Here is a 26,845-nt window from a genome sequence, read left to right on the forward strand (position 1 = left end):
ATACTGCATGAGCATTTGAACGTTCGCTTTGAATACCTCATAATTTTCCAACAGCTCAAAAAGTGAATCGTGCCGAGCACATCAAAGTTTCTTCAAACTAATCCAAAAATGTTTTGATCTTCAAGGACAATATTTTGTAAGAAAAATAATTACATTTTCGATTACAAATGTTTATTTCTACCTGTGTATCCCGAAACTTCAGTAGCAACCCTATACCTGTAACTGTAACTATAAAGTAAGTAATAAAGCTGTACTTCGAAGTAAACTGTGTATTAATAAAGTCTTTAATATTTTCTTGATATGTACAAAACCTTGTATTCCATTCACGGAATGCAGGTTTGGAAAGGGGGGTACATTTCTGCTTCGGCCCTATTTAACTACTATACACAATTATAAATACAGTCCAATCGTGATAGTCCGACACATACGGGACCGACTCGTTGTCGGATTATCAAATATTCCGGACTACCGAAGGTTCCATTTAATGACACGAAAAGACAGAAAAAAATCACATCAACACCGTCAGAAATCGCGAGAGAACTGGCGTCGTTCAAATTTAATGACAAATACGTTGTGACCGGGAAACAAAACACAATCCCCTCTGCTGCTCTGCTACGACTGATCAAAGTAAAATAATGCCAATTGCATCCATAGACGTTATGAGGTTGTCGGATTACCGAACATGTCGGATTAAGAAATGTCGGACTATCACGATTGTACTGTATTAATTTTTTTTGTCAAATCGATTCTTTGACTTTTGTGCTATCGCCTGACATACAAGATATTCAGGAGGACAACATCACCTATGGAGGAAAAACTCTAATACGAGTAATAATAAAAAATGTGAGGGGATGCGTTTTACGGTTTAAACGAGTACAAAAAAAATCTTCGAGAGCAAAGTGTTAAATATTGCAGTATAAATAGCGGTCCGCTGTTTTGCAATGACGACGCTAATGGTAAATGCTGGTCAAAATTGTTACATTCGAAATGCCACATGGTAAGCTTCGACACTATATTTATGAATTTCTGTCGGCGTCGTACATACCCTATGTATGTATCTCTATTTATGTTATATGTATTTTTTTATTTTATATTTATTGATATGCAACTTTTTGCCTTAAACCAAAACAAAAACTATTGAGGAAGTTCAGTTCAGACTGAAATTTATATATTCGCACATATTTTAAGAAAATTGAATTTGCGCTGGCTGTTTGGATTTTTGGATGCAAACCAACTCATAGACATAGATAGCTTTTAACCTCACACCCAAACGAACATAAAATTAGTCTTAACATATGAAAAGTGGACGCTTTTTTTATCCGGTAATATTTATGTCAGATCTAAATGAGGTGGAGAGCGATACATGCACCAAATTTGGGCGAGTTTTATAATTTCCTTATCGAGATACACTAAATGGAGTGGACACCCCACAAATTTCTAAATATTTCTTGAGTAGTATTTCTTTTTTGAAAATTGATTTTGAATTTAACCCATTTTCAATACCAAATTATCATACCTTGGATAATGTGTACCAAGTTTCACTGAAATATTTAAATTTTAGTTCGAGTGCATACGGACGGACCAAAGGACCTACAGACATGGCTAAAGTTTTACATTATAAAATGGAGGTTTTCTATTTGATCTCCTCATAATTGAATAGTAAAACATTACTAAGTATGTAATTGGGAAACTTTTTTTGGCGTAAGAAACTAATTTAAAATTGTCATAAGCCGTCAACCTTGGTACTATACTTATGGTCTGGTATTATTGCGTTTTCATTTACGGAACTGAGTTTAAAAAAATGGTAGATATAGTGCATACATATGTATTGTATGTACAAGTAGTTACAGTTATACCACAATGGAGGGAATAATGAGGTGGTGCCGATCGCGGTACCGCTACTTTGCTCTCAGCGAATTTGACATAATCGCTGTGTGTGTGACGTCGCACTTGTGTAATTTATTCGTGTGTTTCTTGTGTAATTTCTTCTTCCTCTTGCATTCTTGTTCGCATTTTCACATCTCTGTCATGCAACTGTACCAATGCGACGTCACGCACTCTCTGATTGACGCAATCTTGTGTCTATTATTCTTGCAATTATACCCAGAAGAATATTCGAGCTACTCCCTATATTTCAGTGTATGGGGATGCTACCTTATTTTACACTGAATGCGGAAGTAATAAAACAAATCTGTTTTGCCTTTTGGGCGAGCAATGAAGAAAAACTCATAGAAAAGTATTTCTTCGCGAGCCGCATAAATGAGTAAGTACTCTGTTAGCCAAGGCGTAGACATAATTTTAGGCCAATCTACCAGCAACACGTGTTTGTGGTTAGCTTAAACTCCACTTAACATAGAAGACATATAGAGCGTAGGTTTTATATTCTTCAGTTATGTGTTTTACGTAAAGTGAGAGCCGTGAAGCAATCATTGCTGCCATGTAATTGGTGCCTGTTTTGAATAGTATTCCCCCAAATATACTACACAAAATGGATTTTTGGTACAAATGTGAATCATATGAAGACGCGTGAGACTGAAATTAAAGATAAAGAAAACAGATAAGTAAACCCAAACATTGTAAAAAATATTGCTGCTGCAATCGTGATCACGTGCTGAGTAACAAGCTCTAAGTTTCTATGAAAACTAAGTAAGTAAAGTGTAAGCCGCGGCTAACAGAGCTCTAAGCTTTTTTCTTTGCTTTCATCGTTGCTTTGATCGCCGCTCCAATATGTTCTCATCTTAAGACATCAAAGACTATTTCTTCAACTTTCTTAGTGAGTAATGTAATAAAGGAATACGAGTATAGAAAAAGATAACTATATATGTACATAAAAGTATATACACTACTTTTAATGACTATAACACAGAAACTGATTGAGACGTTTTGATAACTTATCTGACTCTTATTAAGATTTTATATATTTTTTTTATGAAAATATAGTTAATTCTCCTACTAAAACCACGTAAATCCAAGCTTCAAACTCTGTGCAATAAAAAAAATTAACAGATTTTCCTCTGTGATGAAATATTGTCTTGTTTTATGTTCTTATATACAAGTAGATATATATGTAAAGGGAAATATATACAGTCGTTTTAATAAAAATGTATGCCATCATTAATTATTTGTTTTTTTACGAAATAAAATGCCATCGTAAGGGTGTTTGTGTTCTATTACGTTTCAGTTACAATCACTTTTCGATACTACGATACTACTGTCACAAAGGGAGTGGATTTCAAAAAACCGTCAAGTGTAGGCAGACTACATAATGTGAATTTACATGGGTGAGGATTGGTATGAAACTAGAGAACGACGGAACTTCGACTTCGGCCATGTTCGGTCATAAAATTTCAGTTCGATTTCGGCCAAAAAAGAGCCGAACTTTGGCCAATACACGTGTGTGCAAGTAGAAATATTTTTTTTGTTATTTTTAGAAACATAAGTGTAGTATATACATATTATACAATATTATGAGCTGAAATAAATGTGATTGAGACTTATGTATTAAAAAAAAATCATTGTTTATTTATTACTTGGACTCCTTAAAATATTCGCTTTGGTTTCGGTTTGACATCGGTTCAAAATGGCCGTAATTCAATTCAGTTAAGGCGACCAGAAGGGGGTGGTCCAGAAATTTCAAAAAATCGATTTTTGTTTTTTCGATATTTCGAAAATGTAGTATCTTAAGAATATACTGTGAAATTTTCATACGGAAATTCCCAATATTATAGCTTTTATAGCCCATTAACTAAGTAGAGAGCGATCCGCGCGCTCCTGTACCACAAACTTTAAACTCATTTATGTCGAAGAGACTTTTTTCGGCCAGGTGTGGTAAAAAAAAAACCTATTCAATCGAATCGTTTGAAATTTTAATATGTTGTTCACAACATCAGTGGGTATCGCTCGTACTAGAATCATATTATTATTTCAATTATTTCGTTTTTTTTTTTAACTAGAAAAAAAAAAAGATTTTTAGAGTGACAAATTCAAAACCGCGCCATGTTTTTTTAAATTCCTTTTTTTATTCTATTCTAATTTTTTTGGTTTTTGTGTTTCAGATAAATAGAAGAGCCAAAATGGACAACACCATCCAGGTCCAATTTTTCGTTAGGGTCAGCTTCGGCGCCATTTTTTAAATTATTAAAATTAAAGACCAAAAATTTCATTTTTGTATGTAAAAGAAGTTAAATAAAAAGCCTAAAAAATTTAAATATCGATTTTCATTTTTTTTATTGTAAAAAAAAATTCCTGAAAATGCCCTACATTTTCGAGCTCTAGACCACGGAACCCCTTAAGGCAGGCCTTAAAAATTGTTGTTCGGTCGTTCTCTAGTGGAAGCGTATGCATGTAAAATACTTGTGAAATCTTACACTCATATGTAAATGTGTGGCACTTTCAGCGGAAATTTTACGTTGTTTATAAGGTGGTATTTCCGCTATTTTTGTGGGTTGATGCTGCAAAATGGGTGGAGGTGTTGAAATAAGCGGCTGCCTGGAACGCTGTGGACTACTGCTAGCACTGCTACCAGTATGTTCAGCGGAGTCACTTGATTTTTTCCGGAATGGCGGTATTTCTGGAATATGTATGGGCTGGCGGGTAATATTTAATGCCAAGGTGCTTGCACTGCTTAGAGAAGTTCTAAATAAAATACAGGGAAATCAAAAAGCAAAAGCAAATTCAGAATAAGGGTAGCGAGCGAATAAAAAAGGAAAAATTATTTTTCAAAATGATGTAGTGTATGTCAATGAAAAGAGAGTGGAAGGATAGAGTTAAAAGGTTAAAAGTATTGAAAGTTAAAAAAAAAGATAATGACGGAAAAGCAGAGAATAAGAAAAGAGAAAATGTTCCATTATTAACAGTTTATAAAATATATAGAGTTTCGGTGATAATATATAAATATATGCATACATTTACATACATACTTTAGGGCGGTCTTCGTATACAATGTTAGAATAAAATTGCTTTTTTCGTATTTTAAATCTTCGAGCAGGAACATAACCATTGTTCATTAGTTACTTTATTACATAGGTGAACGTTAATGCTATGACACCATTGTCAATGGAATACTAAAGGACGTAGTTGCTTAAATTTTAAAGTTATTTACCAATTATTTAATTACATAATAGCATAAGTTTATGTAATTTTTAGACATTATTTTTCATATGAAATTTTATTTTTCATATTATTTTAGTTTTGCTGGTTTTAGGATTTATTAAATAGGCACAGTGCACGAGGTTTTCCCTTCCAATTTGTTGCACATACATACACATAGTGCATAAAGTCTGCGTTCGTCTTACAAATATTTTTAAATTGATTAAAAATAAAATATTAATTTTTAGTGGAAAACATATTTTATTTATTAGGTATATTGGAATAAGTTTCCGTCCTTTCTTAGCCAAAGTTACGAATTATTTAAACAATTAAATGATACATGATAATATACCTATGAAGTATGTGCAACTGGAAGCTACAACTTTATTTAATCTTTCAGGCAGCATACGGATTCCTCTGACGAAAAATTCGAAATTCGAGTTTTTTTGACTTGATCCATTCATTGAGCCAGTTTGCAATGCTCTCGTAAGAAGTGAACCGCACTCCAATAAGGGCTGACTGCATTGATCGGAATAGATGGTAATCCGCAGGTGTAATGTCTGGGGAATACGCCAGGTGGGACAAGATTACCCAATTCAGTCCCTCTAAATATTTCTGGACCGATTTAGCAGCGTGTGGTCTGGCGTTGTCATGCCGCTAAATCCGTTTGTCATGTCTACCGTCCCATTCCGACAGTTTTTATTTGAGATTTCGAATCAATCGCATTAGCTGCAATCGGTAACGATCGCCAATGATGGTTTCAGATGGTTTAAGGCGTTCATAATAGACGACACACTTCTGATCTCACCAGATGCACAATATAACCTTTGAATCGTCAATATTTTTTTTCGCTGTCGACGAACCTGGTTCCCCTGGTAGACTCCAACATTTTCGACCCTTAGGATTATCACAATAGATCCATTTTTCTTCGCCAGTGACGATGCGATGCAGAAAGCCTTTTCTTTTCTGCCGTTCAAGAAGCATCTGACACGTCACCAAACGTCTCTCGATATCCCTCTCCGACATCCTTCAATTTATGTGGCACCCAGTTACCTGCTTTATATTGGAATTGCTCGATGTCCTTGCTAGTGCTCTTTCTGCTTTCTTACCGCAAAGACTTTTGCTTGAGAAATGCTGCAGTGGTCCGGGTGCTTAATTGGCCGCCTGATTTATTGTTGTTCGGAATCTCTTCACCCAATTATATTTCGGAGTCATATAATCCATATTGGTCCGATAAATCATACCTGTTGAGCTATGCATGTCTGAATATTTTACAGGTAAATTAGCACATTGCGTTAAGTCTTGCGGCAGATCTAGCTGCTAGACCTTCTGCCGCAATTTCAATGGGTGGTAGGTTGAGTATTCTTTCAAGTGCTGCCCGAGTAGTTTTAATTGCCCCTGTAGTGCAGAGTGTTGAATGTTTTCCAAAGGTGTTTTGTGTGTCGTTCTTCTTAATGCAGTCCACCACACCAGAGCACCATAGAGTAATATTGGCTTTTCTTTATAAAAAAAAGTTAATTTTTTTGGTATTCAACAATATTTGTTTTTATAACTAAAGAAAAAAACTTGGTGAAGTATTCCACAAACTCGAGTGTTTCGAAATAAGGACCGCCCTAATGTAAGTTTGTAAAGGTATATGCGGGAGACATTAATGTTTTATATACGAATGTGTAACCAAAAGAAATTTGGTGCAAAATTTATCTAATTAAAAAGTGCGCATTTAAAGTTAACATGCAAAATTTCTATTTTTCAAATTGTCGAATTCAACTTATGGCCTAATTCTCAATATAATAAAATAAAATAAAAAATATAAATTCACAAATGTTTAATAAATATATATGTATATGTGCATGCATACGCTAGGGTAATATATTAATTCTGTTTAGATCTGGTAGGAGTTTTACTCCACTCGCCATAAACTATTTTAATATATCAACAAGGTTTTCAAGGCATACATATGTATATGTACGTACAGGCTGGTCCATATAGTGTTTTTTAAATCATATGTTACTTTCACAATGACCGCTAGGAATCTTAACAGAAAATCAATATCACATCTCTGCGGAACAAAATGAATCGTTTTACGCTTAAAAAATTTTGGGAAATATAGTATTTCAAACTTATTTCCAAAGTCAATGTTGTGTAGACCAAACAGTGCGTTTATTGAAAATAGGCATTTTGGCGAAGCGCATTTTCATTCACCAGCTATACTAACAACCAAATTGCCGCACAAGGGGATGGGAAAGTCCGCATGTGATCGTCGAGAAGCTGATGCCTCCTCAAAGAGTGACAGTTTTGTGCGGATTTTCGTGTGGTGACATCATTGGCCCATTTTTCTTTGAAAATGGTGTTGAAAACGCTATTTCAGAGGCCTGAGGGGAAAAAGCTGGCTAAAATTGTAGGCATGGACTTGAAAGGTTTTTAATTTCAGCAGGATGGTGCGCCATGACACAATCAATCTGTGGCGCGCCTATTTCGGTAATTGTTTAGCAGCCGTTTCGGCGATGCCAATTGGCCACCTCGGTGCCGCGATTTGATACCGTTAAACTTTTTTGTAGAGTGACATGGAGAACCGATTGATGTTATACGAACAATTTATTCACGATTCAGGCCATTGCAGTGAATATCCAGTCAGAAATCATGACCGATTTATTGAAAAACTGGACTACTGCGAAACCAGTTAAAGCAGCCACATGAATCAAATTGCGTTCTATAATAAAGGGTATATTTGCTCTTTCATCTATCCAATAATATACCGAAAAAAGTTTGTGTTAATGTTTTGAAATTTTTAAAAATAAACCAGTACATGAACCACCCTGCATAAATAACAATTTTTCTTTGAAATCTGACAGTAATAACGCATTCAATATAACTCATTGCCTACATATCTATGTAAGTGTATGTACGTCAGTATGTCTCAGATTTTTTCTACAAAACTCAGTCTGTTCCTTTCAAGGTGCATTTAAGTATTAAAGGCGGTGGCATTAGACCTAAAGTAGAAAACAAAGAATGAATTCGCCTTGTTTTATTCTGAATTGACAGCCACATGGACACGGCAAAAGAAAAAAAAATAACTCATTGATTCACCGATACCATCTTTAATAGATTTGTCTTGGCTTCTTTGTTCACCCTCGAAAAAAGTCCGAGTGAGTTTGTGAAGACTATAAAATTGAGCTGTTTACAATTTTTTTTTAAGAAGAGAAGATTAAAATTACAAAAAATAGAAAAAAAAAATTTTGGCGCTTTTTTCGGACAAGAAATTGCTTTTTTTTACTCCAGCACTTCTAGGCTGTTTGTGCTCTATTTAGAGGGCATTTCGTTCTTGCGCTCATTTGCCCGAATATGACACCGGCAATAACACCACGCAGCTATGACGGAGTCTTACCCACTTAAGATTATATGACCATCCATGCACAGAGTAAACACTTAATTTAATACCAAAAGGTTACATTTGTAAAATTTTTAAATACCTAAAGGTTAAGTTTTAAATCGTCAAATAATTCCATATTATAAGTCGCATATTTAATATTTTCGCCCCGAAGGACTGTTTTGATTGGGCGATGGAATCATGTCGAGATCGATCATCTGGTTTAAATCTTAGATGGCAGTTCTAAATTTTCTCATTTGACCACCCTATAATTATTTGTTATACCCTTTTAAAGTTGAATTAAGCCCTATTTTACAGATTATATAATGATGTAATGTATTCATACTTTTAATTTAATTAAAACAACAATAATCAAACTACAGTAGAAAGATGGATTGCTGAATTTGAACGTCGTCGTATAAGCCTTCAAGACAATCCGCGTTAAGAACGTCCAAAAACGGCAACAACACCAGAAATCCTAGAAAAAATTCAGAATATCGTATTGGAAAGTCGTCGGGTGACTCTCTTTCAGTCTTAAGTAGAATCCTTAGGCATCTAATCGGGCAGTGTAAGGAATATTTTGAGTGAAGTATTGGGTTTCAGAAAGCTGTGTGCACAATAGGTGCCGCGTTCGCTAACAATGAAAAAAAAAACAAATTCAAATGCGACTTTCTCAGCTACATTTAGAGCGTTTTCGAAAGGATAAAGTGGATTGTGTGCGTCGATTCATCACTATGGATAAGACTTGGGTCTATCACCATTATTCCAAATCAAAATAAACCATTTGTTCCATAAATGGAGGGACCTAGAGTTTAAGCCGACTCCGTACGGCAAATATTTTTTATGAGCAGCTTTTTCAGGGCAGAAATTCACTCGAAGGTTTGCCATTGCCAGCGAGGGCGACCGCTATTATAATAGAAAAAACTTTTTCTTCATTTTGGTGTTTCACGGAGATTCGCACTTACGTTCTTCGAATGGTAGTCATAAACCGTCGGTCGCCAAGAAGGTGTTAGCATCACTTTCTTGGGATGCGAAAAGAATTTTGTTTGTCGATTACTTGCAAACTGGTAGAACAATAAATTTTGAATATTATTGTAACCTTTTAGACCAGCTGACGGAAAAAAATCGAGAAAAAGTCCTAGTATGCAAAAGAAAAAAAAAAAGTTTTTCATTAGAACACCGTGTCACAAGAGCATTTTGCCAATGGATTAATGTTTCCAAAACTAAACTACCACTTAATATGACAGGGTTGATAATTTAATATTAAATAATTTGTTTCTGAAAAAAGAATACTAATGATTACATCGCGACTACCAAATGTGCTTCTTCTTTGCCATTTTCCATCACATGCCGCGAATTGCATATCTGTTTTTGATTATCATTTTCACGAAGATTAGGTAATGCATCATCCCTTTATCATTCATCATCATCGCAAATGCCCCACCAAACTGTAACTTTTTGGTCGTAAACAATTCTTCGATTGATTTAGAGTTTTCGGTGGCCAAAAAATGCCAATTTAAATATAATATATATATATGTATGTATATATACAATATATATTATATATTATATTACATCCGATATCCTCCTCTTATTTTTTTTTCACAAATGGAATGACCTACACTTTTAAGCCGACTCCAAACGGCAGATATTTTTATGAGGAGCTTTTTCATGGCAGAAATACACTCGGAGGATTCCCATTGACTGCCGAGGGGCGACCACTATTAGAAAAAACTTTTTCTTCAGTTTCTTGTTTCACCGAGATTCGAAACGTTCTCTCGGGATTCCGAATGGTAGTCACGCCCTAACCTATTCGGCTAGAGCGGCCGCCTGGTAATTTTCTTCTTTTTTTCTCTCTCTGTCCGTGGTACACTTTTCTTTGCCTAACGCTTCCAATGCGGTACGACATTTAACGATCTGACACGGCTATCAAAAATTACAAGGTTGTTCGATGCTTTAACTTTAAATGTTCACCCCTATTTTACAAAATAATTACAACTAAACATTCGCCACACCTCTAACATATTTATATGGTATATACGAATAAATTCATACACACACATATACCTATACACCATATATATTAACATACAGCTGTGAACATACAAAAGTACCATTACATAATATTTTATTAAAATGCATATATTTACATATGCACGTATATATGTATGTATGCCATGACACATAAAATACAATTAGTAAAAATTACCCTGAAAAAGCGTGCAATCTTTGATTAGCTTGAATTGAGCTTAAATTACGAACTGAATATCCATGAAATGGGGGTATTTCCGCTTTTTTCATTTTCAGCTTACAACTTTTACATGCGCTATATGAAGTCAATATAAATAATAATAATATAATAAATATAATATTTTAAAAGTTATATCAAAAAGTAGGTTAGTATGCAATACAATTTGTTAATAAAATTAGTAAAAACCTGTAACATATCGACATGGTTATTAAGTATATAAAATTCAAGTGAAAAAGTGTACCGGTGTATCCGAAAGAAAGTGCCATGACAAAAGCGCTTTAAAATTAAAAGAGATTTTATAAAATTATCAAAAATTAAATTATTTAGTAATATTTAAAAATAAAAAGTAAATTTCAAAAACAAAATATATTGTTTTTTAAGCTTCAAAAACCCTTGTTTATATAATTATCAAAATAAAAAGTGTTTGTTTAAGTTTCGTGGTGACCGTCCTGATGTTTTACAAATGAAAGGCAACGAACGGCAGATAGTTATTGTGAGAGTTTTTTGCCCCAGATGGAAATAAAGGCATGAGAAATAGCTTTTGGAATCACGAGGCTTAGGAGTTTAAACAGCTACATTATTCCGAACTCATTTGTATTGTGATCTAATAGAAAATTCCACAAGTTATATATAGGTACATATATTACCATAAAATCTGTGATAATGCAGTAGGGAGCTGAGGAAAATCGGATTGCAGTGATTGCATTACATAAGTGTGGTAAGAGTGCAAGTGAGATTTACGAATTGCTGAAAAAACTTAATATTTCGAGAATGTTTGTTTAACGCACGATCAATCTTTTCCCAAATGTCTGAAGTGATAGACAGAAAAAGAAGTGGTCGTCCTCGCGCAGTTCGAACCAGTGCAGCCATAAAAGCCATTCGAGTAAGAATTCGGAGAAATCTCCTTAGAAAGCAGCAAGTCTTGTCCAGGGAAATGAATGTATCGACCAGATCCATATCAAGACTAATTAGAGATAATCTCCACATGAAAGCCTTCCGTCGCTCATCTGGACTTCCTTTGGCAACGCGCTTGTAGAAAACTAGATTCGACAGATGCAAACAGCTTCTTCGGTGACACACCGTCAACGGCCATAAAAATATTATTTTCACAGATGAAAAAATTTTCACTGTTGAAGAAGTTTTTAATAAGTAAAACGACAAAATCGATGCTAAAGCTTCTAAAGACGCAAAAAATGTTGTTCCAAAGGTTCAGCGTGGCCAACATCCAGCCTCCGTAATGGTTTGGTGAGGAGTGCCTTGTAAAGGCGTAACATTTCTTCAGGCGTTAAGACCGGGGTAAAAGTGTGCCAGGAGGATATCTTAGAAGGCGTGGCGAGGCAGTTGAGTAGTACTCTCTTTAATGGAGAGCGTTCGATCTTCCAGCAAGTTTCCGCTCCAGCCCATAAGGGAAAAACCACCCAGTAGTGGCCAAAAAACAATATACTGATTTCACCAAAATCCATTGGACTACAGTTTGTGGGCAGAATTGGAGAATATGGTCCGTCGAAGACCTCACAGAAATTTCGAGAGTCACCAATAGTTTGGCTTAGTTCCAGCAGCGACGTCAACTCCTATGGACAGCGTGCGTACTGCAATAGCTGAATATCCTAATCATTTGAAGGCTTATGTAAAAGCAAATGGCGACTATTTCGAATGAAAATTAATTGTTTTTTAAACTAGCTTCCTTAAAAAAAAGTTTTATAATTACATATCTATAACGGACGTAACTTGTAACAGAACTTTTGGTAGGACTAAGTAATTAGCGCTTCCACCCTTTTGTGGGTGTTTAGCCAAGCTCCTCCTCGGTATGCGTCTTGATGCTGCTCCACAAATGGAGGCACCTACAAATTTAAGCCGACTCCGAACGGCAGATAATTTTTTTGTGAGGAAGAAATACATTCAGAAAATACATTCGGAGATTTGCCTTTGCCTACCGAGAAAATTTTTCTTTCATTTGGTGTTTCATGCCCGGAGATTCGAACCCGCGCACTTTCGAATTTTTTTAGTCACGCACCAACCTCTTCAGCTACGGCGGTCATGTTAATGAGGGTGTTTTTCAATATTTTGGGATAAGTAAAAGTAAAAATTGATGTATTATCAGCCTTGTTTTAAGGTGTTCGTGCATTTAGGGAAGAGTTTGAAGCTACGTCCTGTAAAGAAGTAAGTTCAGAGTAGCTGTTAACTTATGCACAATTTCATTGCAGAGCAAAATGATTAAGTATTTCTTATACATACATATATCGAGGGGCGAACAGATGAAGCAACTGACATAAATCAGTATACATAGACAGCAGTAAAAAAGAGCTGCCAAAAACGACATTTGTTTGGAAGCACTTAATTACATTTGTTTTTCTGTTTAGTCTACAGTCAACAACAATGAAAAAAAGAGAACACAAGCCAGAACAGAAGAGAACAGAGCCACTCGGTGCCCTTCCCTCTTCTCCGGCGATCTCTCTACCAAAAGTTTCGATTTTCTGCAACAAAAGTTGCCGTGTCTGAACATAGTCTAATGAGACTTGAATGATATCAAAAAAGAGTTGGCAGCATTGAAAATAGTGAGTTATACCAGTTTTATGACTTATAAACATACTCGCTAATGGCGAATCTTGCTCGATAACTTTATTGTTGCTTTCACATGCAACATTTTCGTCAAACGAGCAGAGTCTAAACATAGCGGGAGAAATGGTAAATCGAAGGCGCCTATACATGGCTAATTCAGAAAACGAATTATTGGTGCGTTTAATAGATCATTGTGAACTGAGCTGGGCACGTCTTATAAATAGTTGCGACTAGCGATTTAAAACTTCGGTAGTAATTTTTAATAATTTCCAAATATTTTTCATTCGTGAACCTCATTATGATAAAAATGTAAGCCTTGAGTGACGTTTTGGCATTAATAAAAAAAGTTGTATTTCTATTTAAAAACCCTAGCCATTTGCAAGGCCAATCTGTACAAGGTGATATCAATTCTACAAATACAACAATTTGGTGGGTTATTCAGAGTTCAGCTGAAAAAAGTAGAGGGAAAGATAATACAAATACTCTCACTTTGACCAATCAAATCAGGCAATAATCAGCTGATGAAACAGCACTCTGAGTTAGGCAGAGTTTGTACAACAATTAAAAACAAGATAATACAAAAAAGACGAAGAAGACAAAGCACTTAAATAAAAAAGTATAGAAAATATCTGTATTATAAAGGCAAATATTGAAAGCGTATTTTAAAGGGTGTGATAGGATTGTGTTAATTATGTATATTTATAAAAGAAATATCAAATAGTAATGCGGAAGCTTATAAATCTCAATAAATACAGTTTATTGCAGACTAACCCGGCATGTCCATGACCGCTATCTTGTATTAAACTTGTCGCGGACGATCCACTGTTAGGAGGTGTTGATTCATGTAAAGGTCTTATCAGTATGGTGCTCGTCTGCAATAGTGGTAAACAGATATGTATATTTAAGTAATTTAACATGGAATGTAAAATTTGTATATACTTGTGATGGTGGCGAATCTGGAGATGAGTCGCGATTCTCGAATATGTTCACATCTGCTTCGATATTGCGTTGTAGGCCAAAATTGGTGATTTCATCTATTTGTGGATAGTTAGTAGTTTGGCGTAACTGTTTCTGATAAAAAATATCCTCAGCCATTTGATTTTCTATCGATTGTTCACTAGTAGTAGTGCCCTCTAAGTTTGAAGCTTCCTGATCCGGCTGTGTGGAAGTAGTCGACGTCGGGGTCGGTGGCGTAGGCCGCGGGGAAGTTCCTTTGCATTGCATCTCTCTACGACAATGTTCGGCGCGTGCAATTTCTGCCGCCAACCAAAACGGCAATTCTGGCAGTAGCCATGTCAGTGCAGAACGCAACCCCAACATAATATGCTAAATTAACAGAAATGAGCTTAGTTTCTATAAAATTAATATGCGGTGAAAATATATTGTACAATACCTCCAATGTGACAATTAAGATAATTGTTTGGGCGGTCGTTAGGCCTGGCCACAAACGTGAGACTTGCCCAGATAGTCCAATCAACGCACAATTAACTATGACTGCAGCCAATGACAGAATACTAAATGCATTTTGCCATGTTCCAATGTTGGCCACACGCTGCCCGAAAGGTCGTTGGTGCACATGCGCCAACTTAAAAGCATCCGAACGTATCTCCATAAAATTGTTAATTAGAGCACATATGCCGGCAAGTGGAAACGCTGCTGAAAAAAGAACTACGTAACCCATCTGCACCAGCATCTCTAAATGATCGGAAAATGTGCCATCGTACTGTAATTTAAATTCATAGGCATAAGTATCGTATCCGTTTTCTTAAATTTTTTCTGTAATTTACTTTGTACAGAGTACTCTCTATTTCCGCTTGTCCAATGTTTCGTTTGCTCGCTGATGTTGTTGTTCCTGTCAAACTCGTTTCCAGATGTGGAGTACTTGCTTCATGTTTCGTAGGTGTCTGTTGTGGTATGCCCATTTTAAGTTTTTCCTCTGTAGTCGCTGCCGTAGTCGTTGTTGCCGTTACATCTCCAGAGTCCATTATGGTGCGATTGATATCCTGTGTAGGACTTAATGCGCCCCACATGTTAAAGCTCAACTTGGCAAGTTTCCACTGCTCAATGAAGTAAGGTATTGCCGATTCGCGGAGGTTGCCAATAATTTGACGTGAAATTAGTAAACCTGCCAGTTGCTAAGGAGAAAAAAGGGGAAAATAACGAGCTTAAAAATGTATTACTTTTTAGTCTGAGTTTTACAGCTAATTAAACTCCGAAAGGGAACGAGGTCATTTTGTAAATTTAGATTTATTTTGAGGTTGATAAAGATACGAATATTTATATTTTTTTTTAAACGTTTACATCGCATACACTTGCCACTTTGCAACCCTGATTACACAAGATTCCAAATTGCAGCCAACTTTTTGGCCCGAAATCGTGAGAAAAAAATGCCGAAAAATCATCTACTAATTATACAGGGTGGCTGATGAAAGCCGCTACCAAAAAAAAAAATTGAATAACTTTTTTTCTTTTTAAGTTATCTGTTCCATTTTTGTTTTAATTTGCAGGTTGATCTTTAAAATTTATTAAAATGGATAACTGGGACACGCAAACAAGAATTTGGATAGTCCGCCGCTATCACGCACTGGAGTCCGTAGTTTTGGTACAGAGAGAGTACAGGCGGATGTTTGGCGGCGATCCCCCGAGCAGATGGACCATCATGAGACTGGTGAATAATTTTGCTGAGCAAGGAACAGTCGCAAGAAGGCCTTATCATCGAAACCCACCAGTTCGGACGGAGGAAACGATCGCTGCTGTAGCTGCAGCTATACAAAGCAATCCAAGGGTTTCAACAAGAAGCTTATCTGCTCAACTTGGTGTCAGCCGACAGTCTTTGCGAACAATAATGCACAAAGATTTAGACTTATTTCCCTACAAAATTCAAATGGTTAACAAACTGAATGCAGCAGACTTGCCGATTCGCTTGGAATTTTGCCAGAAGATCCTGCAAATGGTGGAAGAAGACCAAAACATGTTAAACTGCCTTTTCATGTCTGATGAGGCCCATTTCGATTTAAACGGCAATGTGACAAACAAAGTTGTCGAATATGGAGTACTTCTAACCCACAGATACTCCACGAGACGGAATTGCATCCTCTTCGCGTGACAGTGTGGTGTGCGGTTTCTTCACGCTGTATTGTCGGGCCTTATTTTTTTGAAGAAAATGGTCACACCGTTACGGTTACTGGAGACCGTTATTTGAAAATGCTGAAAGAATTTTTCTGAATCCAGAACTACGCCGAAAGAGAATTCCTGTCAACTCTGTGTGGTTTCAACAAGATGGGGAAACGTCTCACATAGCCCAGACTGTTATGACAGAGTTGCGACGAAAATTTCCCAATAAACTGATTTCAAGAAACTCTGAATTTCGTTGGCCCCCCAGGTCGCCTGACCTTACTGCACCTGACTTTTTCTTGTGGGGTTTATGTAAACAAGAAGTTTATAAAACAAAGCCAACAAATTTGGATGAACTAAAACAATCCATTCGGGCAACAATTGCGACTATTCCTGTCGCAACTCTCAAAGCAGCAATGAACAACTTTTTACTAAGATGCCGCCCTTGTGTCAACGAGCATGGGGGGCATTTAAATTCAATTATTTTTAAAACTAGTTAAGCTACATTTAATAAAATTTAATGACATTCAACTTGAAAAAAATAAATGAATTCCATACACTAAAAAAAAAGTTATTTGAGTTTCTTAATGTAGCAAAATTTATCAGCCACCCTGTATAAATATTCCAACAAATAAACAGTAGCAAAGGCAATTCAACGCAATTGTAATGATTCATTGCCAATAAATGAAGGTACATATGAGCTCACATACTATGAAAATAACGACGTCATCACCGAAGAGTATTCGTTTTTTTATGAAAGAAATCCACTGCATTTTGAAAAATTATCTTAATGATTTGATTCGTCATTCCGATTAAAAAAGCAAATGTCGGAGCTGCTTAAGTCACGACAACACGAGTGGAAATAACATATGTAAGTCTCGAACATAAGTATTCAGACACACAAATCTAAAGCTTTTGAAGTTATTGCGATGAAATTTAACAGTTTATTTGCGAGTCGTAATGTATGTAAGGATGTTTGTGCTATTATTTTGTTTGAGCAGTCAGAACAGTTTCTAGTTACAATATTTAAGGGGTAACACCACTGTAGAAATTTCAAAAAATTGATTTTTTTTTATAAGCTTAAAAAATTCTTTGAACCTTTTAAAATACAGAACAAAAAGTTTTATACGTTACCGAAGTTTATTTCATAAATATTTTAAGCTTTTAACCAAGCGTTAGTGACTGCTACTTAACGATTTCTCCAAATTTCCAAACTTTAAACGCGTTTTTCTCAAAACATGTTTTCTGAAATTGGCACGCAGCATAACTCAAACAATTTTAAATATTTTTAATCAGGTTTTTCACTACGTCTGTATAATAACCTTCTTAAGAGAAGAGCGTAGGGGATTTTTGATAGATTAATTTAAACGATTGTTATAATTATTTAAGTGCCGTTTTTTTAGTCCAAAATAGAGTTTTTTCCTTCAAATGCTTGCTAATTCCACAAAAATAAATATTTTTTAAATCCCCTACGTGTTTCTCTAGCTATTATCTAGATTAAGAAAAAAAATGTTTCTTTGTTCCAGATTAAAATTTGCACCCTCTGTGCTGCGTGCCGCGGAGCTCCTTCAAGAGAAACCACATTACAAAAATGTCTCCAATGCCGCCATTTTGTAAAATTTTTCGATCAAACTTTGTAGTTTTGTATTTTAGTATATATGTAATAACTTCCCAAATCAGAGTAATTGTTTTCCCTTTCTTTCTATACAAAAAAATTCTTTAAAAATCGTGTTTATTTTACGCGTGTAGAGTGGTGTTACCCCTTAAATTCGTCGCATTTCACAGGGAAGGGACCTAAAATTAGCTGAACACGGAACCTTAAATTACGTACTCTTAATATTTCGTGAAGGACTATCCTGAAAAACCTAGCACTGGCAAATGCATAATTCTGGAAAGAGATCGAAAAACCATACTGTGAAACCCTTACCATACTGGTGAAACCATTACAGTGTTTGGTTAAATAGTAACTCTATTGCAATTTGATCAGGAATATCGATGAGTGTCGTCATTAACTTTCAAATCTTTAGTTAATTAGAACCTTTCAGCGCAAAATATAGTGCACTCAATACTATGTTTCTGTGAATTGTTACGAGATCATGTTTCTGCTACAGCAGCAAAGTAGGAATCTACGAAACATTATGTTGTACAGAAGTCAGCGTCTTTCGCTCCGACTTTCTTTCGAATCGCAGATATTTTTTCGTTTCGTTTTTATGTACGAGTATGTACATTCGCCGTAGCCGAATGGGTTGGTGCGTGATTACCATTCGGAATTCACAGAGAAAACGTTGGTTCGAATCTCGGTGAAACACCAAAAATTAAGAAAAACATTTTTCTAATATAATAGCGGTCGCCCCTCGGCAGGCAATGGGAAACCTCCGAGTGTATTTCTGCCATGAAAAAGCTCCGCATAAAAATATCTGCCGTTCGGAGTCGGCTTGAAACTATAGGTCCCTCCATTTGTGGAGCAACATCAAGACGCACACCACAAATAGGAGGAGGAGCTCGACCAAACACCCAAAACGTGTGTACGCGCCATGTATGTAAAGGGTGGTTAAATTTTCAGGGCCGATGTTGAATGTGAACCACACCTAAACGTCAACGACACCGCTGGGCTTCTTTCTTTGGGGTTATTTGAAAGAAAAGGTGTACGTCGATAAGCCAGCAACTATTCAAGAGCTAAAGGATGAGATAGTTCAGCACATTAACGGCACTGAACCTCAATTATGCCTCAGCGTCATCGAAAATTGAGATCATCGGATGGAGGTGTGCCGCCGAGGCCGCGGCTGCCATTTGGCCAATATTTTGTTCCATGCGTAATTGAGCCATACCAATATTATCATAATAAAGAGAAATGGCAATAATTTCCTAAAAAAATTGTATTTTATTCAAAATCAACACCGGCCCTTGAAACTTAGCCACCCTTTAGATAAGGAAGTATTTGGAGGTGTGCCGCCGAGCCCGTGCCGGCCATTTGGCCGATATTTTGTCCCATACGTAATTGAGCCATACCAATATTATCATAATAAAGAGAAATGACAATAATTTCCTAAAAAAATTGTATTTTATTCAAAATCAACACCGGCCCTTGAAACTTAACCACCCTTTATTTAACTGATCAAAAACACAAACTTTTTTATTGACTTCTTTCTAATCCTATACAAATGAATAAATAAAAGTACTAAGACTAACTAAGTACTAAGATTAACTGGATCAATAATTTCATAAGCATATTTGAACTAAAATGATGCATTCAACACAAGAGATATTTAATTTTTAGAAATTGAAAAATCAAACGAAATGGAGTTCGAGATTTCATTAAATTTGCGAGGAGCTCAAGCAATAGAAGCATTGGACTAGAAATTCGTTTGAGATAAAAAAGGTTAGAGCTTGGTAAATTTCTCGTCGGAACATGAAAGTTAATGCGTGGCAAAAGAAACGCACAATTAATTTCACCTTGAATTAAAATTAACACAAAAGGTATCGATAAAATCGACCGGCTGCAATCAAGGGACTGTAAGTTGATTAATTACAGGAGGGATCTATACGGGGAATTGGGACCGAGTTCATCGAAATAGACAACCTGGATAAAAAAAAACAGAAAAATAGTCAAAAATGTTGAGGTGCTGTCGTTTTGTAGCAGGTTTGATTGATTGATGAAGTATATAACTTAAGTCGAAAAAAACTCGATGCAAAAAAGATTTAACAAGTAAACAAATGTATGCCGTACAATTTAAGTGGAATAAGCGGAGAGTAGAAGGATTTAATACATATGTATTATTTATTTAATATCTTTTATATTTTATGCCTTTTCGATACTACGTGTGATGAATCGTAATTCGATATTTTCATCGGAAAGTTTTGTATTTTTTAGTATAAACTTACATACAAGGTGAAGTCCAAAATAAACAAGACTGGCGACTTAAAAATGTTTTTGATGGCACGCGTTGGAAGTTACATCCCTAGCTGACTTCTAGTGAAAGCTTGGAGACATTCGGTTCAGTGGAAGTGAAGTTTTTGCGTCTAAAGTGTCAGTAAGTTTGTGTCATCGGTACAAAAATGAGTTTCGAATAAAGAGCTAATATCAAATTTTGTTTTAAAATCGGTAAAACGTTCACCGAAACATTTGAATTGATGAAAAAAGTATATGGCGATGATTGTCTATCTCGTGCCAGAGTTCACGAGTGGTTTACACGTTTCAGAGACGGTTGTGGGGACATAAATGATAATGAGCATACGGGCCACCCAAAATCAGTAATCATCGAAAATTCCATCGAAATTGTTCGTAAATTTATCAAAAATGAACCGAATTCATCGTTGAAATTCATGGAATCGGATCGATTTATTGCATTTTAACTAATCATTTCGGCTTGCGAAAGGTCTGTGCACGTTTTATTCCGCACAAGTTAGCTGAGGACCAAAAATTGCTCAGAATTCAACATTCGAAAGACCTCATTAAAGAGGCGAGAAAAGACGAGAACTTCCTTTACAACATTGTAACGGGTGATGAATCGTGGTGTTTCCAACATAAACCTGAAACTAAGCGTCAAAGTGCCGAATCGTACGCCCCAGACGAGCCACCATTCAAAAAATCGCGTTTGGAGAAGTGAAAAATCAAGTCGATGCTCATTTGTTTCCATTTCAAGGGAATTTTCCACAAGGGACTATTTTGAATAAATAAACTCGAAATTATCAAAATAAAGCCCCTGTCGTTTCTATTTTAGCTCAATCTTGTTTATTTTGGACTTCACCTTGTATAACTTATGTGAAGCTTTATTTGTTCTTCTTTCAGTGAGTTGAACAATTCATCTCGCCCCAAAAGATAGAATTAGCTCGTGGAAATTTTCGTGGATTGTTTCATTATGATTTTCGATTTGGAATATCAACACAGGAATTGATCATTTTACTTCGGCTTTTGGCATTGAAGCACCACGCTTACCCACTGTGAAACGCTGGTATAACGAATTCCCTGGTGGCCGTGACCATTGCAGGGTAAATTTCGTGAAGGCTATCAAAAAACTGTTGTTGTGCCAGAAACAATGGATGCTGTGCGTCAATTGATAACGCGAGACCGTCATGCGCTGTAACGTGAGATAGAGACATCCTTGGGCATTAGTGGGACCAGAATACAATATCATGAATATTTCGTTGGAGACCGCATAATTTGACAACTGCACAAAAAAGGACTTGTGTCGCTTAGTGTAAAGAAATGTTGAAGAAATTCAACCGTAGTGATTCAAAACACGGCTATGACTTCGCACCAGGTGACGAATCTTGGATATATGCATATGAGCCGGTAACAAAACAGCAATCGACAGTATGGGTGTTTCAAGCGGAGCTTAAGCAAACGAAAGTTACTCGCGGAAGAGGTACAACAAATGGTCGCCTGTTTTTCCGGAAAATCTGGTCATGCCGCAGCTGTACCACTAGAGCAACTTAACAGTCAATTCTGAGTGATACACAATTATTCGTTTACTAACAACCGAAGACGAGTCATCCTTCACCAAAACAAAGCTAGCTGTCATGTATCGGCTTACACAAGAGAGTTTTTGAACACTCAAAATATTTGATTTATGGGTCGTCTGCCTTACAGCTTTGATTTGGCAGGTAATGCTTTATATTTGTTCACGCACATCAAAAATAAAATACGAGGTCAACGTTTTTCAACCCCTGAAGAAGCTATTGAGATCTTTAAACAGTTCCTTTTGGAGATACCCACTTCTGAGTATCAAAAGTGCTTTGGTTCAAGCGTATGCGGAAGTGTTCTATCTTCCAAGGAGAATATTTGAATAAAAATATAAAGCCAAGCGCAAAATATAAAAGTCAACCCTCGAAAAATAAAAAATAAAATATGTCTATGTATTTTGTACAATAGAGGCGCACACATGGTGTGTATGATTTGCTTTTTATATTAAAAAGAAAAAAACGTTCAAACATACCCATACTTGCAAAAAGAGGCATTTTTCAGTCTCTATTTCATATGCCTCGTAAAGAATTACAATACCCGAAAATTTGGGACTTAAAAAACCCGGGATCCCAACTCAGTTTTTGTATGGTAGATTTCTTAAAAAATGTGAAAAAAATCGTGTAAAAAATACATGCGACATATAGTAAAATTGGGGATAGGTTCCGTTCCTCAAGTTTAAAAAATATTATCCCAAAAAACCGAAAACCAAAAGAAGTAATAATGAAATCCATATTACACTAGCGCACCCTCGCCCGCTTCGCTAGACGATAAATTCAATGATTTGCTGAAAGAAAATAAAATTAATACGAAACAAAGCAAATTCTTTGATACAATTTCATTCGAACTTTATTGTAACACTTTTTGGTAGACAACGTTTTTGGTTTTTTCATCTTTCGCGTGAATAATGACGATGGTTTGCCAACTCGTGAGCAAGCTACATACAATTGTCCATGAGAAAAAATTGGGTATTCTAAATTAATACCGCACATTTGTAGAGACTGTCCTTGCTTGCGCCTTATTAATTCTCATAGCGAAGGCAAGGCGAATAGGGAACTGCAAACGTTTGAAATCGAATGGTAAATCCGCCGGAATCAGTGGAATTCAGGGTATCAAAATGTCTTCTCCTTTGTACTTCCCTTTCAAAATTGTTGCTTCGATAACGTTACCCATTAGCTTCTTCACAGCGAGTCTGGTACCGTTGCAAAGTCGGGGCACATTACTATTGCGCAGCATAATAATCGGTGCTCCAATTTTTAATCGTAAATTATGAGGTGGTAAGCCAGGCAAATCGAGTGAGTTTAAGAATTCAGTTGGATAATTTACGACCTCATCTTGATCAGTAATAGTGTCCATTGACTTATACGCAACTATGTCACCAGGTATTTGATCTAAAATAGCTGAATTTATATCATTGACGTCCTTATTTTCCCCAGCTAAAATTGCTCTTTCGCTAAGTCAATCATGGTTTTTGTAATGTTGAACTATGTTTGGAAATACACTCTGTATCAATGCCTCTTTAGACTGTGCAAAAGTGCAGAAATTGGTAGGCAATGTTATCATTCCTGTTGTTTTTGAAAAAAGTGTTTTTTGAAGTTTTGAAAAACACTTCGCTCTAACAAATTTCTTCTCAGTTAATTGCTGAAAATTAAATATTTTGAAAAAACTATTTTTTTTTTAATTTAACGTTTTTGAGAAAATTTTGTTCTTGAAAAATTTCATACTTTTGTAAAAGTTTAAATTGATTTGTTAAAAAAGATTTTTTCCCCCCTCGAAAAAATGTATTCTCTATTAATAGTGGAATATGAAATGCTTTGAAAACACCATTTTTTTTTTTAATTTTGTTTGGTTTTCAGAAAATTTTGTTTTGAAAAAATTTTATACCCTTGAAAAAGTTTTATTTTATTTTATTTGTTTAAAATTTCTGAAATTTTTTTTTTTGTAATTTTAGAAAAACACCTCTTCGAAGAAATTTCTTTTATCTTTTTGAGGAAAATTTGGTTTTGAAAAAATTTCATGCTTTCGAAATTTTTTTATTGTACTTTATTTCTTCAAAATTTTTGAAAACAATTTTTTTATAATTTTCGAAAAACACCCCTTTGAAAAAATGTTTTCTATGTGTCATAGTGGTATTCCATTAACTTTTAGGATTATAGTCAAATACTTACAAATATCTACGCTTTCACAAATAGCAACAATAAACAAATTTCCTCAAAACCAAAAAATTTACTTTTTTTCTAAAAAAATTCTAAACAAACAACGTAATAAATTTAGAATTTTGTGTTCACGAAAAAACAGTATTGTTTTTATTGTATTAACTGAAAACCAAAATGTTGCAAAAAATCAAAACAAAACTAAATTATTTTTTTGTGTTCATTTGGTCCATATGTTCCATAAAAAGTTGATATGGTAAATAATATGCAGGGTCTGATACACGCAAATTTCCATTGACCATTATAGTGACAAAATTATCGATCACCAATTCCAACAGGATTTCAAAATCAGAGTTGGAATGAGTTGTTGTGTGGTGTACTTCTGAAAAAATGAGAAATAAACAAAATAAATCTAAAAATTCGAATTCTAACTTTATCTTGTGTATGTTCTTATTACCTTTGAATTTTTCCAATGAAGCACCATTCATTTTAAATTTTCCAAGAATTTTTTTTATCATTTCGCGTTTCTTTCCTTTTTCATTCGATTCCAACATTTGTTCATAGCCGAAAACATCGTTTGCAAACGCATTCATTTCCATATAGAATTGGTCAAAGAAAGCATTGCTCAATTGAATTGAAACATTATTTTCATAAATACTTAGGACCTTAACTAATGCACCTTGGTACATACCTAACGCAGATATTCATCGCGACCTTGACATCGATACTATTGATGAAACAATACAAAGCGCTAGCAGAAGACACATAAATAGACTATTAACGCATACAAATCCTATGATGAGAAGACTACCAAATAAAGAAAAATCTACGCAAAGTCGGCTTAACCATCAAACACCAACAGATCTTGCAAAATCCTTGTAATCAATTGTCAACTAATCGTATATGTCATTGTTTGTTAACCACTTGTTTTTAAATAATATGTATATATTTCTTCTAAATGAGCTTGGGGGCATTGGCCCTTCAATATCACTCTCATTCCATCTTTTTGTAAATCAAATTACTTATTGTCTAACGACAGGTGTAATATTTTATGGAAGAAATAAAAAAAAAAAAAATTTTCATTCGAATCATTTGAAATTTCTGTATACAATAACGAAAAATTCAAAAAAAGTTGTACACATAAACTTACTTTAATCTAAGAATCGAGCAAGTTTTGTTTTGTACAATATTTTGATTTTTTCTTTTTTTTATATGAAGAAAATATTTAAAAGAAATTTTTTTTTGCCAAAAACCTTCCCCTAGTGGATCCCTATAATATGAAAAAAGAACGAATAAAATTGGCCTCGTATCGGCCCAAAAAAATGCGTACAAACGAACATCATTTCATTTTTATATATATAGATTAAATATTTACCTATGTAACATAAACAATTCATTTTTATTACAAAAAAAAAATTATATATAATATATAATTGGCGCGTACGCCTTTTTTTTGGGTGTTTGGCCGAGTTCCTCCTCCTATTTGTGGTGTACGTCTTGATGCTGTTCCACAAATGGAGGGACCTACAGTTTCAAACCGACACCGAACGGCATATATTTTTTATGAGGAGCTTTTCCATGGCAGAAATACACTCGGAGGTTTGCCATTGCCTGTCGAGGGGCGACCGCCATTAGAAAAAACGTTTTCTTAATTCTTGATCTTTCACCGAGATTCGAACCGACGTTATCTCTCTGAATTCCGAATGGTAGTCACGCACCAACCCATTCGGCCACGGCAGCCACAGTGAAGATTTAATCCATAAGTACAAAAAATATACAAATTCAAATTGAAATTAGGAAAAAAATCAATGTTGAAACTTTTATCGCTACATCTACTTGACATCTATGTCAGATGTGTCGAACGGTTGCTGTGGTTTTTTTCGCTGTAACAGAGTTTGTTATTAGCGACTGTTTTTTGCTTTCTCGCAGTATACAAACAGACAAGCAATGGGTCAAGTAAAGATTCCCTAAATATTATTATTTTTTCTTCAGTAAAAAAATAATTCAAAAACAAAATCGGATGATTACATATTTTGCGCGATCTTGTGCAATAATTGTTATCGTTTTGGAAGTGTCTTATGTATGTATGTACCTTTACTTAATCTTACACTAAAATTTTTACTTAATAAGGTATTAATTAAGAAATTATGTTTTGTTTGGAAACAAATGTTTTGTTTTGAGATTCGTGCAAGATTTAAAAATCGTGTAAAAAGAGAATTGAGTGTACATGCAAAAATATAACAATTTGTATGCGATTTGACGCTATTAGACTTCATATGCAGTCACATCATAAAGGATTCAGGCTGCCAAAAATATTGCTCAAAATTTGCTTCCAAAAAGTGATGAATTTTTTTAATTGTACTTTATGCCTACACTTTAAAGAAAATATTCAAAAAATAAAGTAATTTAACAGTAATTTTAACAACCGTGGCATCTAATGTCTTTCATTATATAAAATGTGAAAAAAGTAGTACTTACTTCTTTTAGTTTATCCTCATCCCGTAAGTAAAAGGCAATATAGAATAATGACAAAAAGGAGTTGACAAATTGGAAAAGTGCAACTTTTGCTATAAGATGATTTTCGTATTTAGACTGAAGGCGATAGTTCTCTAAAAACAATAAAAATAATGTACTTAAAAGTATCTTTCCATAATTGATATTAGATTTGGGAAAGCTATGTGATTGCATACTCGTACATCTCATACGTAAACCCACACCTTATTTGATACAGATACGATTTTTTTGTAAAGTGTTCTATATTTTACAATATTTTGCGAAAATGAAAAAACAGAGTATAGACATCTTATTTATTTTGTTTTATTTAATTTCTCTCAACTCATTTCATTGTAATG

At 35.0% G+C, this 26,845-nt stretch overlaps 1 protein-coding gene across 1 annotated transcript in view; it reads right to left on the reverse strand.

The window, feature by feature from the left end:
- Nucleotides 1–26,845, reverse strand: part of LOC129248445 (uncharacterized) — a 79,415-nt gene that overhangs the window by 15,985 nt on the left and 36,585 nt on the right. The window contains exons 8-14 of the mRNA XM_054887995.1: nt 26,472–26,602; nt 15,053–15,400; nt 14,659–14,988; nt 14,205–14,591; nt 14,037–14,137; nt 10,665–10,781; nt 4,368–4,635 (exon numbers count right to left, since the gene is read on the reverse strand). Of these exons, the coding sequence (XP_054743970.1) occupies nt 4,368–4,635; nt 10,665–10,781; nt 14,037–14,137; nt 14,205–14,591; nt 14,659–14,988; nt 15,053–15,400; nt 26,472–26,602 (1,682 nt within the window). The remainder of the gene's footprint in view (nt 1–4,367; nt 4,636–10,664; nt 10,782–14,036; nt 14,138–14,204; nt 14,592–14,658; nt 14,989–15,052; nt 15,401–26,471; nt 26,603–26,845) is intronic.

The sequence above is a fragment of the Anastrepha obliqua genome, chromosome 5, assembly GCF_027943255.1.
Source record: "Anastrepha obliqua isolate idAnaObli1 chromosome 5, idAnaObli1_1.0, whole genome shotgun sequence".
Lineage (NCBI taxonomy): Eukaryota > Metazoa > Arthropoda > Insecta > Diptera > Tephritidae > Anastrepha > Anastrepha obliqua.